The following is a 19,663-nucleotide window of genomic DNA, read 5'->3' on the forward strand; positions in this document are numbered from 1 at the left end:
GAGGAAATGGGATTTGGGGAGGAATTATTGGAGAGATTTTGCTGCAGTGTGAAGCCTGCTTAGTCGTGACTAAACCTCCTATTTATAAGTGCCAGAAAAAGCAAAGGGTTAAGTTTAGAAATATTACAGAAAAGCATGTTTTGCAAATAAACCACCTCAAGACACACACTATCTAGTGCTTTTCTCTAGGATGTTCCCTCCAGGGAGAATGACAAATCTGACCTACTGTATACCAATCTTTCAGCACTGTTTAGACATCTGCATTTAAAGGGTGTTTGTGTGTGTTGACAACAAGGTTGCATCACATCCTCCCACAATCCTCAAAAGGCAACTAAGCGTGTGATTTAGTTTATTTCTAAATCCACAATAAAGACACCCTTACAATAATTGTGATGTGAAACTCTAACCTCATCAGCCCACACAAAGAAAGGATGGAAACAGATTTTCTTTATTCTGAACTTTTCCCCAGAACGAAGTTTTGAATTTTAGCTTAATCATCAGAAGGATAAACAGTTGATAGTACCATCGATGGTTGAGGTGAACATTATGTGCTCCAATTTTCATTATTTCTCAAAGACTGCCTCTATTTTCCACTACGTATCTGACAATTGCACAGGTACTGCAAAAGGCAATTTTGTGGGCTAGGGTGTGTGATGAAATTATGGTCCTGTAACTGGTGCCATTCGATGACTGATGCTTTCTATACCTGGCAAACCCAGAGCAATAATGCATGATGCGATGAGCAAGCTGTGTCGTGAATGGTAGCGTAATGTCTAACAAAGCTTTGGAGAGTCTGTTGGTGTTGCTACATTTGTTGTTATTTCTACAGCTGTGGTGCTTTATGCCTGTGAAAACCTAGGATGACAACAGCACAGTAGCTACTTGGCACTGCAAAATCATTGGGTTTGTCTAAGGGCTTGGAGATTTTTCCCCCCCTAAATACAGAGCTTATGCATCTTTAAAATAAACAAATGGCTGAAATGACATCAAAGCAGAAACATCAACCTTTCAGTTGCGACAAGGGAGAGCCATTCTGTATGCTTTTTTTGTCTTCTCCCCTCCCCTTCTTGTTTCCAGATACTTAAAATCTTACTCACAGTACATGGAAAAAAACAACAACAGCAACTTCAACACAGCTGGAAACAGCATTTCCAGGTGCAGCGAGCCAGTCATTTGTCTGCCAAATTTCACTGTGTTGTTGTCTCCCTCCTACCGTTGTATGCATACCAAGGCCCAGTCACAGCTTCTTCGTTTACACCCCCAAGACATTGGGGGCGAGGTAGAGAAATGAAAATTGCTTTCTGAACCAACGCCAGAGCTGAAGCTCTCAAGGTCATACGTTAACTACTAGTGTAATACTGATTCTTTTTAAATCATTCCTCACTCATGGCGGGCGGGGGGGAGAGAGAGGAAAACAACAAACTTTTTTTATCCTGTTTGCTGGTCATTTACCAGGGCTGCAACTACATAGTTGCTGAGAAGAGAGACTGCACATACAATGAGAAAAGACACGGCAAAATCTGCCCTCCTTCAAGCCATGATTTCAATCCCCTTTCTTTACTGCTTAAGAAAGGACACCAGCTCTGCAGCTTGCGACAAGAGAAAGTACAACTTCTCTATTTGGAATACAGTGATGCCTCACTTTACAATTGCCCCGCATTACGATGAATTCGCTTGTTGATGATCTTTTTGCGATCGCAAAACGATGGTCTAAATCACTGGTTCTTAACCTTGGGTTACTCAGGAGTTTTGGACTGCGACTCCCAGAAGCCTTCACCACCAGCTGTCCTGACTGGGGTTTCTGGGAGTTGCAGTTCAAAAGCATCCGAGTAACAAAGGTTAAAAACCACTGGTCTAAATGGGGGAATTTTGCTTTGCGATGATTGGTTCGGGAACCGATTATTCACAAAATTACGTTTTTCTAACAGCTGATCGGCAGTTTCAAAATGGCCGCCAGGTAAATAAAATGGCTCCCCGCTGTGTTTAGGGATGGATTCCTTGCTATACAGGCAGCGAAAATGACCGCGTATGGAGGATCTTCGCTGGACGATGAGTTTTAAGCCCATTGGAATGCATTGAAAGGTTTTCAATGCGTTTCAAAGGGGTTTTTATTTTCACTTTACGATGTTTTCGCTTAACGGCGATTTTCCTGGAACGGATTATCGCTGTTAAGCAAGCCACCACTGTACACTTCATTCAATTTGGCTGTATTTACATTTTTCTTTCTTACACCAGCTAGAATGAATCTTCAGCTTTATTATTATTTAAGGTGCCTGCTGTTCCTCTTTCCATCTGTTCTCTGTCTCATAACGAATTTGTGTGTTTTACTTAAGGATGCTGGAGATAGACCTTAGTAAATATTGGATGCTACGTTCTTAAAACTTAGGCATTCACTATTGGCTACATTCACATGTGACAGTAAACCAGGTTATGGCCTGATGAATTCTTGATTGTTTTGTCAATCAAGTTCGGTACAGTTCGGCGGATCAGGCCTGCAGATGTTGCCCCACTCAGAGGAGGGGGGGCAGGGAACCCTGTGGTGCAGCTTTTGATGGGGCATCCATGGGAAGAGGTGTGGTATGGAATCCAGATTGCCCATGCAACACCTGTGGGCCTGATCCTGGCTGCAACCAAGAATGAAAGTGAGAATGATTAACAGCCAGTGCAAGTTACACTATTTCCTTTCTGCCAGCATAACTATGCAAGAGGATTTTGGCCATCAATGTTCAAACCACTGATCACTCTGTTACAGCGCCCCTCCAATCCAAAAAGTGAAACATCCTCTGGTCTTGTTAGTTAGCAGCAGAAGAAGGGGAGCACGACATCTAAAAGAGCTTCAAAAGGAGGCGGGGCCATGTATCAGTAAAAAAAGTGTTGACAGGAAGAGAATGAAATACTGTAAAGCAGTGGTCTCCACCCTTGGGCCTCCAGATGTTCTTGGATTTCAACTCCCAGAAATCCTGGCCAGCAGAGTTGGTGGTGAAGGCTTCTGGGTGTTGTAGTTCAAGAACATCTGGAGGCCCAAGGTTGGGGATCACTGCTGTAAAGAACAGATAGCAAAACTCTTATCTCCAGTGACAGTGGTATTTAGCTGACTGGCTCCGACTGGGATTGCCAACCTGAAGAGACAGATTGCTTCAACCATAAATGCTAAACTAGTTTGCTTCCACACTGGCAGCATCATCTCTCAGCCTGCTCTTTTCATTTCTGGGTGCTCTTTGTCTTACTCCCTTTTCTGCTGTGCCATAAAGACTAGGCTGGCCAGATGCAAAAGAGGGGAAGGCTCTTCTTGTCTTTAAGCATAAACATGTCAAATGTCTTCAGCTAAGTCCCATCTGCACCAACAGAGAGGGGTGGGATGGAAAGCACATATAATAGTGCTGGTGGGAAAGGCAACTCTGCAAAGTTCAGAGACCCATTTTCTGCCTGCACAGATCATTATAAAAACGTTGAAACCCCAATAAAACAAGAAACACCTGAAAGGTCACTTCCAAGTTTTGAAAAGATGGATATTTGAGGATTTCCATACAGAAGGCCCCTGTGAATGGTTGAAAATGTGAAAAGCCACTCCTGGAAAATTCTAGAACCTGTTATTCACACTCCTGTCCAGAAATGGACGGCAACAGAGAACAGCTGGAAGTCACAAAAATAGTCCCAGTGCGGGAGTTTGCCAACTTCTGCCATATGAATGAACACAACTGCCTTATCAGCAGTTTGTGCAGCCCACAACTGACTACTTCAATTCACAAAGGTTTCAACCTGAAATAATTCACAACCCCAATAACCGGACTTCTATTTAAAAACAAACAAACCTAAGGTCCCAGGCAGTGAATCTGAAAGCTTATGTACAGAAATGCTTGAGGATTTTGGTCTGGCTGCATTTTTAAGCAAACCATCCTGATTCACATTTCCCACACGGATGGACGTCGCGGAAGCGGTGCCGAAGGAAGTGGCGCGGCCAGGCGAGCACCGCTGCCACCCAACAGGCTCCCCCGGGGATGGGCAACGGGGTGGCGGTGGTGGCCCGGTGCCGGGAGACTGAGTCTGAAGCGGGCTTCCGTCATGGTGGTGCCTGCCCCCCTCCACCGCAATCCACCTCTCCAGGAGCTGGAAGGAGAGGCTCCTCCTGGCTGGTGCGCTCCGGCCGCTCGCCCCAGCCTCGCCCACCGCCATGGCCAGCCCCGCCACCACCACCTCAGCTGCAGCCGGGGACTGAGTACAATTGGAGGAGGCTTCGGGCTGCCTGGTAAGGTAAGGTGCTGCTTTCGGGGGGGGGGGTATTTTTGGGGGACTGGAACGGATTAATCACATTCCCATGCATTCCTATGGGAAATGGTTCTTCAACTTACGACCATTTTGAGTTAAGTCTTTCTTCTGGAACGGATTATGGTCGTAAATCAAGGCACCACTGTACCAATGCAGTAGCATAAGACCCACTGTGCTAGTGGTGGCACATCATGATCGTTAGCAGTGGAGTGGGCTCTCACACAGTTTTGCACAAGGAGTTGTGCAACCACTGTGCACAGTTGTGTAATCCAGCACAACTGTACTTGGAAGGATCTTCATCCCAGCAATGTTATGTTGGATTTAGGTCAATGACTCAAAAAACATGACAAAATAGCTTTTAAAGGACACATTTTGGGTTAAAATAGATTTAGTGTAATGTGTGTTTTATGGGGGGAATGTTTAGAATATGCTTTTAAATATATATATATGAATAAATCAATGTAGAAAAACAGCTAAAAAGACATATACAGTATATGAAATGTATATCTTTGAAGTGTGCTGGTTTATACTCTGCCCCATAGTGCTTAAAGCTCTCTCTCGCTAGTTTACAATTTAGACATGCGAGCTACACGTCAATGGACCTGCACATTGACGTATCTGTGAAAAAACAAGTACTCCACTAATGAGACACAAATCTAGCTTGCAGTAGTGACAAGCCATATTGCACTCTTAACCTGTGCTTTCCAGGTTGTGACCTGGCAACAGTGAACAAGACAAGGGCTGATCATTTAACATTTGTATATTGTAATGATCAGCACTAATAAGGTGCAATGAGAAGTGGTGGTAATTGTGTTTATGTACCCTGATTCTTCTCTGTTGTTCTACCCCTCAAAAACACCACATGACCCATTCAACTGAATTCCTGAAGTGGATTTGTGAGCATTTTCCCTTTTAAACAAACAAAACAAAACTTTCCAAAAGGGGTTACTTACAAAAATTGCTTGCCCATCCACTTGACCCTGGTAAAAGAAAAAAAGAGGAACATTTTAAGAAAGAAGCAAAATAAAGATGTTTTCTTTAACTATTACAGTGGTGCCTCGCAAGACGATGTTAATTCATTCTGCGAAAAACTTCGTCTTGTGAAAACATCGTCTTGTGAAACGTAATTCCCCATTGGAATGCATTGGAATCTAATTAATGTGTTCCAATGGGGAAAAAATCGTCTTGCGAAACGCAGTTCCCCATTGGAATGCATTGAAATTTATTTAATGTGTTCCAATGGGGAAAAATCATCATCTTGCGAAAATCGTCCATAGAAAACATCGTCTTGCGAAGCACCACAGCGATCGCAAAAACCAATCATCTTGCGGATTAATCGTCCTGTGAGGCAATCGTCTTGCGAGGCACCACTGTATTTAATTCTTTCTGCCATGGTATGGATAGCCTTTTTTTATGACTAAGCTCTCAAAAAAGTAGCATATACAAATTAAGGAAACAATACCATATTAAGTAGATCACTAGACTAAATTAGTCTAGCAGACTACACTCAAGTTGCATGAGGTGGATAAGAAAACATATAGCAACCATACATCCACCAGTGCAAACCTCTGTAGCAAACTGCCACCAGTTTGCTTATATTTCTGGATACACATCAGGTCACCAAATTTGTGTACAAGAAGAAATACAAGAATCAACTTCAATTAAACACCAGCACTTCTTTGGAGATTTACACCACTAGACTTATGCTGGCTGGTATTGTCCAACTGACTCAGAAAGATACAGGGAGATATAAAGGAAATAAATAAATTAAGCAGCCAAAAGAAAAAAAAAGAAATGAAGAAATACTGGGTCACTGTCCTCAATTCATTTGCTTGTTCACATGCATGGAAGAACGGGAGCCTCACATTTATAAGCCAGCAAACAGGAGCATCAGAGAGTGCTATTTTTAAAATTCTACCCACAAAGATCAAGTCCTATTAACACAGAGAGCAAACAGCATTGCAGGTTAAACCTCTGTTTTCACCCACTTACTGCTTTATTTCTGGGCAAAAAAAGTGAGCAGATTTGCACATGGAACAGTTCTGATTAGAACCACATGCCACAGGTCCCTGGGAATGATCTATACAGTCATTCACTTAGTCATACATTTTTCCACACGCATGCAGATGTCTCATTAATTAAAATGCCACATTTTAAAAACTCCACACGTGGAAGGGAGCCCTGTTGTTTTCCACTTGGACAACAAGGCTCCCTGAATTTCAGGGTCTCATACTGATTTATTTGAACAGGAAAACAAAATGGAAGGAGGGCAAAAGGAAATTTAAGGCATTCATTTTTATAAAGGGTCACCACCACCTTCTGGCGTGGTTTCAACAAAGAGCTCAGTCATTGCCAGTCCTGGATTCCCCAAATTCTATTGGAAGGCAGCTCTTAGGATCCCTAACCATTGGCCATACTGTCTGAGGCTTCTGGAAGTTGAAGTCGAACAACATTTCAGGACCCAAATTTTGGAGCCATTGGCTCGGTCTTCATAAGTTCTGTCTTTCTTTTGGCGAATACAGTAAGCAGCTGAATTTTGGCTTACTGTACAGCAGCTACACTCATACAGTACCCAGCGTGATGGATGGAAAGGGTGAGAAATCTGTCTCTTAATCCCTACTTTTGCATTGAAACACACTGGAGGTAGGCTAGTGAAACCTCTCCTTAATAGCTTGCTTACCTTAAAAGCCCTAGTAGGGTTACTATAATTCGGTTCTGACTTGATATCACATACGAGGCACACAACGTCACAGGAGTGAGAAATAAAATGACAACCCCAATTGATCTACTGGCAAAGTGATAGAAAAAAGAATATAATAACAAATAGAGTGAACTTCTGGTTGTTGTGGGGTTTTTGGGCTCTTTGGCTGTGTTCTGAAGGTTGTTCTTCCTAAAGTTTCTCCAGTCTCTGTGGCCAGCATCTTCAGAGGACAGCACTCTGTGCTCTGGTGTAGTTGGCTTGGGAGTGGAGTATTTATGGCTGTGGGATCCGCTTTTGTCCTTTTAAGGGGATGGGTAATTATAGTGATCACTGTGTTTTTGTTGTGGGTGTATTGTTGTGATATGGAGAAGAGATTATCTGTCACTGTGATTGATGGGTGTTGTTAGCTGGTCTTTTGTGTGTAGTGATCACCGGTCCTTGTGGCTGGGTGGAGTTCGTTGACCTTTTGCACGCTGTATTTTTCAGTGCTGGGAGCCAAGTTTTGTTGAATTTTAAACTTTGCTCTTTTTTGTTGAAGTTATGCTAGTGTTTGTGGATTTCAATGACTTCCCTGTGCAGTCTAACGTAATGATTGCTAGTGTTGTCCAGTATTTCAGTATACTGAAATAGAATTTCATGTCCAGCTTGTTTTAGGGCATGTTCAGCTACTGCCGATTTTTTTGGTTGGTTTAGTCTGCAGTGTCTCTCATGTTCTTTGATTCTGGTGTGGATGCTTCATTTTGTGTCCCATTAAATTGCCTCCTATGAAAGAAAGCTCTCCAAATGTCCTATCTTAAACAGCCCTGCTTAGCTGTAGCTGTACTAAAGCTTGCAGCTTCTTTTAGAGACTCAATCCATCATGTATATGGTTTTCCTCTTTTCCTCTTGCCTTCTCATGCTGTGCCCACAATACAAAAAGTTGTCATTTTGCCACAACACTCTAGAGCAGTGGTGTCGAACTGTGGCCCTCCAGATGTTCTTGGACTTCAACTCCCAGAAGCCTTCACCACCACCAGGATTTCTGGGAGTTGAAGGCCAAGAACATCTGGAGGGCCACAGTTCGACACCACTGCTCTAGAGGCACACAATGATATTGTTCTATATCTTAGCATGATCAGGGTGAAAAGAAAATCTTTCTGTACTTCACATTGAAAGTCACAGCACGTACCAGTTCAGCTTTAGACAATTTCAGACCATGATTATGTTTATGAAAGGAATCATGGATCTGTCAGTTTTGCTTTCACTCAATATCTTACTTTAAATGAAGCTCATTACACATATGGGGCCCTTTTTTAAAAGAATGAATAAGGATGTATATACCTTAATGCAAATAAAAACATATTTGTGATTCCAGCCACATCAAAGCAGAAACCATGTGTCATGACTTGCACATGACAAACTCTAGCAATTTACATGCTCATAAGGTCAGATACTCACTGTGCTGAGCATGTCCAGGCTGAGAGGAACATCATGGGACCGCTGTCTAATTGGTTTATCAGCCTTGACCTCAGCGTAATAGACCTTGAGAAGGTGAGAGTTAAGATAGATAAAGCAATGAGAATGCAAATGCATTTGCATGCTACAGGTACAAACAGATTATTCTCATCAGTAGTAGCAATCAAAATGATCAATACTAAAATAAACATTTATTTGCATATATATCACACAGGTACTCTCAAACACACGCAAAAGCAATCCTACACACATTGACTTGAGAGGAAACATTATTGAACTCAGTGGGACTTTTTCTCCATATACATGTATAGAATTGCACTAGGTATATTTCTGCAAAACCTTCATGCTCAAACTTGGGCTTGGACTACAACTACAACTCCCAAACTCCCTGACCACTGCCTATGTTGGCTTGGCTACGGTTTCTGAGAATTGTAGAGGGTCCCTTGACCTCTACAATTCCCAGCAACAACTGAATTAGGCCATAACGTAAAGTGAGCAACTGCAAAAACAAAACAAAACAAAGACAGGGGAAAAAAACACCAGAATCTTTACTTTTCATTACCATGCAGAAACTGGTTTTGTGTCTAGTGCAACTTACCTTGTAGAAATGTGAAAAAGTACATCCATCAAAAATCCCTCTTCCACAAAACTATTAAATGTAAGGGAGTGTTATCCTTTAATCCTAGGGTCACATTACCATACAGACGTGCAGAGTGGGAGAATGTCAGATTTATAACACAGCATTGCAACCATCTACATTTTATCAAAATATCCACTGAAGTATTGGGAAAAGGGGGAGAGTGAAAACAAAATCTAAAATAGTGAAGTATCTCTACCCAGCCAGGAGACCTTACAAAGGTTAATGATGGGAAGTATGTTTTCTGACTCTGTAAAAACAACTGCACAGGTAAAACGGAAAGGTGAAAGGAAACCAAGAAGTACTGAGCAGAAAAAAAATTCGAGCTGCTGGATCCTTTAATACAGTGGTCCCCAACCTTGGGCCTCCAGATGTTCTTGGACTACAACTCCCAGAAGCCTTCACCACCACCTCTACTGGTCAGGATTTCTGGGAGCTGAAGTCCAAGAACATCTGGAGGTCCAAGGTTTGGGACCACTGCTTTAACAGACGGCAGTGACATCAATCCTTACATGTCAAAAGATATGGACAGTCCGGATTTCCACACCACCTTAAAGTCTGAAACAGAACCTGCTGCCCTACAACTTATCTGCTTGGAATTTGACAGTATTTAAGATCTGCAGAAGAGTTTGAACTGCTAGACCATTAAGGACTTCAAATAGAGTAGTGGCAGAAGCCAGATCTGTTGTGCTTCTTCTTAGTGACAGAAATCTCATTCAGAACTGACAATTGTATATGAATAGGTATACTATTTTTCATATGGTTTCTTGCAAGACAGCAAGGAAGTATTTTCTGTATTTTTTTTAATATAGTATTTGATTTTGAAAGTACTGGAAGCATGGTGACATCTAGTACGTAGCAGTCCTAATATCTTCAAAGCTAGCACTCCAGAGAACCTTCAAGGAACATCAATTACTTTCCTGCAGCAATAAATGCTATGGCTGCAAAAACAGTGACACTCCACAGTCAAGTCGACAGCAGGAATATCCGGACGGACCGCCACAGGAGTAGTTACCGCTGTTCCAGCTGTCCAGACTGTGGCTGGCAACTTTCAAACACCTCACCACGGAATTACAATTGCCTGAATGTTCAGTTTTCAGAGTTGTTACCGTGTTGGTCTGTGCAAGCATTTCAACAAGACACACAAAACAAAACAAAACAAAACAACGTGGCACCTTGAAGAATAACTGCCATGTTTTAATGTAAGCTTTTACGGAACATGTCCACTTTGTCAGATATAGAAGTAAGAACACAGAGACTACATGGTAAAACATTCATGCAAGGCCCTCAGCCAGTGGTTCTCAACTGCGGGTAACCCAGGTGTTCTTGGACTGCAACTCCCAGAACCCCCAGCCAGAACAGCTGGTGATGAAGGCTTCTGGGAATTGCAGTCCAGCAACACCTGGGTCATCCAAGTTTGGGAACCACTGCTTTAAGATAAAGGGACAATGGTGTTTAGTTGCATTTTACAGGGGGATCATTTTCTATTACAAGTCATTTGACATCATCAATATTTTATTATGTGTACACTCTGAATAGTTCAAGTTATGGAAGAGTAATAAAATGCACTTTTACTTCTAGAACTGAAATTTATAACCACCTTAGCTTCACTTTTATGCTGGCTTTTATTTACTTTTACTTAACCGTGGGCCACATTTTTTCCCTATACCCACTGGAAGCATGTTCTGCTAACGCTCATAGCATTGAAACAAATGTACGTTCCTTCAGAGTGTAGCCTTAATCATCTACCAACAACGCACATCTAGCTCTAATTTCAGCACTAATTCAGGACTAGACTGTTCACTAAAAGATGTATCAGGTACCTTTTAAAAAAAAATCCACTCCAAATCATAGTGTTGTAAAGGCTTTGTAATTGTGTCTATTTATTTAAAAATGTTTTTAAAGGAAGTGAAGCATTCTTCTGATAAGGAATGGAAATGGTTTTGTATGTTCCATGGAAATCAGCCACCAGTACTCTGCACAGGAAGATAGCAGCTAGGCGGAAGCTGGCTTCGTGTTATGTTACAAGGGCTAGCCAATCATCAGACTACACAACCAGCTTCTCCTGGAAAAGGGAAGAAATACTGTAGCAGCCCCTATATTTTAGACAAGCTGGAAACGTACATGTCTGTTTCAAAAAAAAAAAAAAAGATGCATGAAGATGCATGCAACTTCACAACAAGGTCAGCTTGGACATAGGCATGTGTCTGCTCTTTTCATTTCATATAAGGATGCTGTTGGGATTTACGTTGAGCACAGGAATATCCAACTATATTATTTCTAGACAAAATAAAGAGGTACTCACAGTATATCCAGTGATCGTGCTTGCATGCTGCCGAGGCATTCTCCATTGTATACTGAATGCTGTACAATTCAGTGAATCCAGTGTAATATCCAGAGGAGGTCCCAACCTGTCTGCCTCAAAGAAATTATACAGTATAATAAACAGCAGATAAATTGTGTGTCCTTTAAAGTCCAAAGCGCGCGCGCACACACACACACACACACAAATTCTATATATACACACATAAATTCTTGAGTCTTTTGTGTTATATTAAATAGCATGTCTCAATTTGGACTGGGCTCCTGTACACAATTATTGTTGTTGTTGTTGATTTTTTGTTGTTGTTGGTTGGGTTTTGGGGTTTTTTTAAGATAAAGAAAAAGTAAAAGCTGGACACAACATACTTTACACAAAGTGTAGTTTGGGCCATAGACTACAATCCCACATCCATTCACATCTGAAAAGTTTTAAGGGAAGGGAAGTCAAAACACTGTTCATAAGACTGGCACAATCTGTTCTGCTCGTCCCCAGATTGGTTCATCGTACTGAAAATACCCAACACTATATTGACTACCGGTACGATCAATGTAAAAGGGACATGGTGGCACTGTGGGTTACACCACAGAAGCCTCTGTGCTGCAAGGTCAGAAAACCAGCAGTCGTAAGACCAAATCCACGTGACGGAGTGAGCTCCCATCACTTGTCCCAGCTCCTGCCAACAGTTAGAAAGCATGTAAATGCAAGTTAACAAATAGGCACACAGTGGGAAGGCAACGGCCTTCCGTGTCTAGTCACATTGGCCACGTGACCACGGAAACTATCTTCGGACAAATGCTGGCTCTACGGCTTGGAAACGGGGATGAGCACTGTGCCCTGGAGTCAGACACGGCTGGACTAAATGTCAAGGGGAACCTTTACCTTACGATCAATGTAAGTTAAGGAAAGAACCAAACATCAACAAACCCAGTTATATCTCTAGGTTGTTACCTTAACAGAAATTCCAAGTGAATTCCAGTTTTTCTCATCACATAAAACATTAATTTTAAGAGAAGCCGAAAGCATTCTGATAAAATTAGCAGAATCTCTCGAGGTGACAGTTCCAAATATCCCTCATTTTTATCCCTGCTGCTAGTGAAAGCTGGAAACTATAATGACAATAGGCAATGAAAGATGAGCAACCAGAAACCAGGGTTTTTTTTTTTTTAAAGGCCATATATTATTCAGTACAGTGAATTTGGGAAGACTGCTGGTCTTCAAACCAGCAGTTCCAGGATAACTGCATAAATACTAAATCCACAATATAGGCTCATCCAACCAGTTACTTATTTTTATTTATTTATTTATTTATTTATTTAACTTATATGCCGCCCACACTACCCGAAGGTCTCTGGGCGGATTACAGCATTTAAAATACAATAAAAAGGCAAAATAAAAGGGCAAAATAATTAAAATGCAATTAAAATATATATTCTAAAAATTGCCATCAGACCTACAGCTGATATTATTTCAGTTAAAAGCCATTTGGAACAGGAAGGTTTTGACCTGGCGCTGAAATGTCATCAGCGTCGGCGCCAGACGAATCTCAGTCGGGAGGGCATTCCATAGTCTGGGGGCAGCTGCCGAAAAGGCCCTTTCTCTACAACCCCTCCCTCTTATCTTCTTAAGGGATGGCTCTTTCAAAAGGGCCCCCTTATACTTACACAAATACTGTACTTATACAAATAATCCAGTTGGATAGCTCAGTGGTTTAGGTATCTGGCTGTCGAGCCAGAAATTGGGAGTCTGATTTCCCCACTATGCTTCCTGAGAGAAAAGTCAGGCTGTGTGACCTTGGGCAAGCTGCACAATCCCAGGGTACCCCCAGAAGAAGGGAAATAGTATTTCCCTACTGGAAATACTACCATATTCTCTTTCTGAAATACCCGAAAAAGGGTCACCATAAGTCAGAATGGCATATTATTATTATTATTATCATTATTATGCAAATGGATGCCACATGCTATTCCTATTTTATATAAAAGGCTGTTACATTTAAATTAGTGATCAATCAAGCCCATAGTTTGAAGCAGAGCTTGGAAAAGAAGCTGGATGAAGGTTCAAACTTTCTTATTACAGCTGCTTTTGCCCAGTAAAACTGAAATAATGCACCAGTATTTGATTCTGCCTAATGCTGGCATGGGAACGGAGCTGCCTCTAGACTTCCCCTGCTGGGGGGGAAACATCCTGAGACATTCCAGGGGTACAGTTCCTCACTGAATTGCTATTACTCCAATAATCTTTAAAGCCCAAGATAACCTGCTTCTGAAAAAAATGGGGCAGGGTGATCTGGGGATGGAGATAGAAAACGAGTGCATTTCCCAGAGCCTCTGTAGTTGTCCACCTCTCTCTGCCAGGGTGCCCCTCTCAGCTTGGGTGGGAGAAAATATCTAGAGCGCAGTTATCAGAGGAAGTCTCCCAAGGCCATGAGCCCATTCTGGATTTTCAGCTTTCTTTCTTTCATTCATTCATTCGTTTGTTTGTTTGTTTGTTTGTTTGTTCGTTCATTCGTTCGTTTGTTTAATTTATATCCCAACCAAAGTCTACTCTGGGCAGCTAACAACAAATTCATAAAACAACAACAGTATAAAATAGAACAAAAACATTAATATGATTCAAGATGGCAAACATAAATTAAATAATGACATCTTGTTACCTTACGTAATATTATACCCTTAGGGAAAACTAAATCCCAATTTAACTGAGCCTACTCTTATCTATGTGGATACACAATTGCTGCCTAAACCTGGAATCCTAACTCACAGATGGAGTGGCTGTGGGGTTTGGAATAGGCAGAAGGTCTTCTCTGTCAGCAGAAATCATCTTATCTGGCAGAAATGCTGTTGTGGATACAAATACACTTCTCCCATGAATGAAAACAATACATGTATAATCACAACTGCACTGCTTGGACCCATGCATTTCAAGGGAGAAAGTGTACAGATTTCAGAGATCAGCCAACTAAGATTTGTCAAGAGATGAGCCAAAAATGGGGCAGACCAAGGGAGAAACATATTCCAAATGGAACCTTCTTTCTGGCTAAGAACACAGCCGTAAACCAGCATAAAATCAGGCCAAGGTGAAGGTGGTCTTAAGCAATTTCCAGCATCTCTAGGCTGAAAAGGGTTTGAATGCACCGTAACTTCAGCTCATATAATGTTAACTCTGCTGGCCTACAGCCCTTTTGGCTCGCTAGGGCTGTATTTTAAGTATGTAGTAGCTCTTTTACTTGTGGAAATAAAATGAAAAGTGTAAAGCAGGATAGGAAACCACTGACCCTCCAGATGTTCCAGGCTATGACTCCCACATTTCCTGACCACTGTCCTTGGTAGCTAGGGCTTCTAGAAGGCAAATTCCAAAATGCAGTATATGATGGGTCAAAGATTCCTTGTGCCAAGAGGAAAGCCACTTCTATTCTATTATTTATCAGATAGTATATTATGAGTGATGCAGCTGCCTTAAGCGGCTGATTTTGGATTAGGGTGCTATGTGTTGTGTGCAATCAAATCGCATCTGACTTAGATGTGATTTGATCCTAATAGGGCATGTGAAATATTTAAGAAATGGCTTTGCCAGTGCCTCCACCACCACCCTGTGATTTCCCATGGCCAAGTAGAGATTTGAACCCAGTTCTCCTGCGTCCTAGCCCATCAGTTTATCCACTATACTGCACTGGCTTTATGTTTGGATCAAAACAGATAAACACAAAGGAGAATCGGGCTCTGCCACTTCGCCCATACATAAGATGAAATTTCAGCAAGTGTCTCTTGCATGATACTTCTAGCATGCAACAGCACTGTCTTCTTTTGTACCTGGACACCGTGAGGAAAAAAAAGGCAGAAAACTGTTACCTTTTAATTATTATTTATTTGATTGTTTATTTTATTTCTCTTCCCAAGGAGAGATACTTGTGAGATTTTCTGTCATTGGTGAAAACATAGCCTGTCTGACCTTCAGCCCACTGAACCTTGACTTGCGGGGTGGACACAAATTGCGGCAGAAAATATCCTGGCCCGCTCATTGCTACATGAAATAACCTTATTCCAGCCTTCTCATTCTGGCCAATGAATGCAAAGGCACCTGTACCAAGCCAAACAGTACTTGGTCATTCCCTTTTCCCCCTTCCAGTATATAAAATCACATTTTATGCTGTTTGTATTCAATACAGTCACATCTTCGAATCCAATATTTAACACAGCCTCTTCCTTCAGAAGCTTCTTTACATTCTTATTTTTATTAACCAACAAGAAGTCCCTCACAACAGGCAGAGATGTAGAACTTATATCTTTATACTTCCATATAGGAATATTGCCTGGTTTCTTAAGACTTATTCCCGGGTTCTACTGCTTGTGATGGCAGTATATCCATCCTCCAAACAGTTCCAATACTTTCTGGCTGGGGACTGGTCACTGATCTTGGTTTGAAGGGATCAAAACAATGCCCAAGACATTGCTTTACTCTCTTGGTTCCTGGCTTCTTGTTCTGTCCACACACTCTCTTTTCTCCTCTTCTCTCTCTCTTCAGTCTTCCCCCAATAAGGGGGTTTTCTCTATACCTGTCTCCTCCACTCCTGCTCAACAACCTCTCTTGGTACCTTCAACTGGACCCATTCACCAGTCCAGATATCTTCTTGTACATTTTCTACACAATCTTCCTCTTGTTTACTCTTGTCATCTAGTTCTCCCTCAACCTCTAAATACTTCTCCTCTCTTTCTCTCTTCCCTTTCTTTTATACCATTTCCCTTTCCCGCCCAAATGTACTCCTCTGTTGGCAGGTCTTTTCCTGGGCTTTTCAGTTCTTTCTTTTCCAGAGACAACTTCTCCATTGTCGCCGCCAGGACTACTATCTGTTGTTCGGTATCCCTCTCTAGCAAGGAAAATCTCACACCGCCAGACGCCTCGGCCTTGTCCTTTTTAGCCTCACAGGCTGCTTGTTTGGGCTGTTCTTAAATTACTTTCAAAACCGCCTTCACTGCAACAGTTTTTAGCTGTGGCCCTTGGGACTTGGAACTATGTGAAACCTTATCATACATTAGGCTTGCTGGGTAGCTCAGTGAGATAGGTATCTTGACTCTTGAGCCAGTTCTTTGGTGTTCGATTCCCCAATGTGTCTCCTGGGAATAAAACTAGCCTGAGTCTCCCAAAGTGCTCCCAGAAGGGAATGGTGAACCATTTCTGAGTATTCTATACCCAGAGAACTCTGGAAAAGGTTGCCATATATTGGAATCAATTTGATAGCACACAATTAAATAACAACTCGCAGGCTACTTGACCCTGTGACACTAGTATTTCCCCCCCCCCACCTCAGGTAGCAAAACCCTACATGTTTTTACTTCTCAATCTGATACGAATTGTAGGGATTCTTCCCAGATTTATGTTACGGACTTCCCAGTCTAACACCTAGAAATTCACCAGAATTGAACAACTTTGCCTCATACATCAAATAGTTATAGAAGATGCTTCCCCAGTGTTAAGTTACCCTCCAGGGTTGATGCATTTCCCATTGGTGCCTATTTAATAATTGCCACAGAAGCTTGCCTATGATCTTTTATTATTTTATCATAGGGTACCTTTGTTACTGAAGCTAATAGATCTCCATGGTTAATTGCTAGCTACACTTGGCAACATCATCAAAGAAATAAGAGACATGAAAAGGATTATGTGTCATCCGAACAACTGTTTTTATGTGCTCAATGAGTGGAGAACCACCGGAGCTTGTCCCGCATTTAGCAGGAAGCATGCAATAATTTCTATCACATATTCAACAGTCAACTCCATTGTCCTAAACACGTTCATTTAATTTTTGTCTTATAAATAAACCCATCAACGTTAGTAAACCTACTAGATATTCTCCTAATCACAATACATCTAGGTATGTCATCTGTGGCAGATTATCCATCTAGAAGGCATTATTCTTAAAAAAGGAATATTTTAATAAGTTTCCTTTCCAACTTTATATAATCATAGTATATTGGATCAGACATTATCTGTTTTCCCAGTAGACGCACTAGGGATTCTAATTCATGTCAATCTGCCACTGAAGCGATGTCATTTCCCTTACGGTGGCAAAAATTACACAAAAGCAACATTCCCTCTAAGCTGCACAGCCATGCAAACCTGCATCGGTGCTGAGCAGCTGAGCAGTGTTATCGCCCATTTACTTCCAGTTGTGGCTGGAACCGCACACATGCACGGCAAGGCTCCTGCCCAGCGCTAGACAAAGATTAGAGGGAATGTTGCACAAGAGGATTTAGGCTATTTTTTAATAGTCATGTAATAGGCAATACAACCACCTGCCTAACATCAGGTAGCCAAAACAGCTCTGATGCACTGAGGCATGGACTTTACAAGATCTCTGAACATGTCTGTGGGTATCTGGCACCAAGACATTAGCAGCAGATCCTTTAATTCCTGCAAATGACGAAGCATGGCCTCCATGGACTGTGTTTGGTCTTTCACCACAACCTACAGATGCTCAATTAGATTGACATATGCAGAATTTGGAGGCCAAGGCAACACACTGAAATTTTGTCATATTCTCAGATCATTACTGAACAATTTTTGCACTGTGAAAAAGACCACTGCCATGAGGGAACACCATTGCCACGTAAGGAGTGTACATGGTCTGCAACAATCTCTAGGTAGGTGTATGTATTGAAGTAACAGCCACATGAATACCAGGACCCAAGGTTTCCCAGCAGAACATTGCTCAGAGCATAACACTGCCTCTGCTGGCCAGCTTTCTTCCCCTAGTGCAGCAGTCCCCAACCTTTTTGGGACCGCGGACCAGGGGGAGGCGGGCTCCATGTGCGGGGGGGGTAGGGGAACCCCCATGCTTGTGCCCCTGTGCGCAAGCACAACATGTCCCTGCAAGCGTGACATGCCCCCTGCGTGAGCACGACACGTCCCCGCATGAGCGCAACATGCCCACCATGCATGTATGCAGGGGCAGAGATCTATCTTTGCAGCCCATTTCCAGCAAGTCCATGGACCAGCACCGGACTGGGGGTTGGGGACCCCGTCCTATTGCATCCTGCTGTCATCTCTTCCCCAGGTAAATAATGCACATGCACCCAGCCATCCATCAGATCAAAAAAGAAAACCTGATTCATCAAACCAGACCAGTCTTTTTCCATTGCTCCACAGTCCAGTTCTGATGCTCACATTCCCACTGTAGTGCTTTCAGTGGTGGACAGGGCACTCTGACCGGTCTTGAGGCTACTCAGCCCCATATACAGTAAACTGCAATGCCCTGCATATTCTGATACTTTTCTATTATGGCCAGTATTAAGTTTTTCAGCAATTTGAGCTACAGTAGATCAGGCGGGCTAGCTTTCAATCTCCATGTGCATCAGTGAGTCTTGGGTGCCCGCAACCCTGATGCTAATTCATCAGTTGTCCTTAGTTGCACAATTTTTGGTGGGTACTAACTACTGCATACCACGAACATCTCACAAGACTTGCCATTTTTGAGATGCTCTGACCCAGTCATCTAGTCATCCCTATTTGACCTTTGTCAAAATCACTCAGATCTTTTTGCCTGCCCATATTTCCTGCTTCCAACACACAAAATTCAAATACCCCAGCCCTTTGACAGGTGCCATTATAACAATATAATCAATGCTATTCACATATCAGTGGTTTTAATGTTGTGACTGATTAGCATAGAATTCCATTTAGTTTTAAGCTAGTTACATAAGATATCGTTTTGATCGACAAGAGTTTTAACCCTCACCTCCTTCTTATAACCTAAACTCACCTGCAAAGCATATATGAGGTATTCAAAGGGTTGCAGGGAGGGAGGGAGGGAGAGAGAATTCAGTCTACCAGTGGTATCTATCCTGCTGCTGGAAGAATATGTTTGATACAACCCAGTGAAATATGTTTCTTTCAAAAAGTTTAAAGCTGTCAAACAGCTCTTGAAACAAAACAAAAAAAAATACATTTAAGAGAGTGCCTTCAGAAAGAACTGGCAAAGACTTAATACACAGGAACACACACACATCAACTTTTATTTTCTACAGACTAATGATACTGCTGACCTTATCTGTTGTGATGGAAGTATAAAGCTGTAGAAAGAGGGCTTTTCAGACAATTCTAACAAAAATGCCAGGTGGAATGCGGTTATCTTAAAGGTCACTTAAGAGAACGTGAGACAAGACTCCATCTGGTTTGCTCTTGTCATTTCCACAAGCATTTGATCTGCAGCTAAACACAAAAGTTAACACCACACAAATACTAGCCAGTATTGATCAACAACAAGACGTTGGGAGGTTAAAGAAAG

At 42.0% G+C, this 19,663-nt stretch overlaps 1 protein-coding gene across 2 annotated transcripts in view; it reads right to left on the reverse strand.

The window, feature by feature from the left end:
• The window catches only part of EGFLAM (EGF like, fibronectin type III and laminin G domains), a 146,581-nt gene that overhangs the window by 87,285 nt on the left and 39,633 nt on the right, over positions 1–19,663 (reverse strand). For both annotated transcript variants that reach the window (XM_072992825.2, XM_072992824.2), the window contains exons 2-4: positions 11,365–11,474; positions 8,405–8,488; positions 5,220–5,246 (exon numbers count right to left, since the gene is read on the reverse strand). In XM_072992825.2, the coding sequence (XP_072848926.2) occupies positions 5,220–5,246; positions 8,405–8,488; positions 11,365–11,474 (221 nt within the window). The remainder of the gene's footprint in view (positions 1–5,219; positions 5,247–8,404; positions 8,489–11,364; positions 11,475–19,663) is intronic.

This window comes from Pogona vitticeps, chromosome 2 (genome assembly GCF_051106095.1).
Source record: "Pogona vitticeps strain Pit_001003342236 chromosome 2, PviZW2.1, whole genome shotgun sequence".
In the NCBI taxonomy this organism is placed as follows: domain Eukaryota; kingdom Metazoa; phylum Chordata; class Lepidosauria; order Squamata; family Agamidae; genus Pogona; species Pogona vitticeps.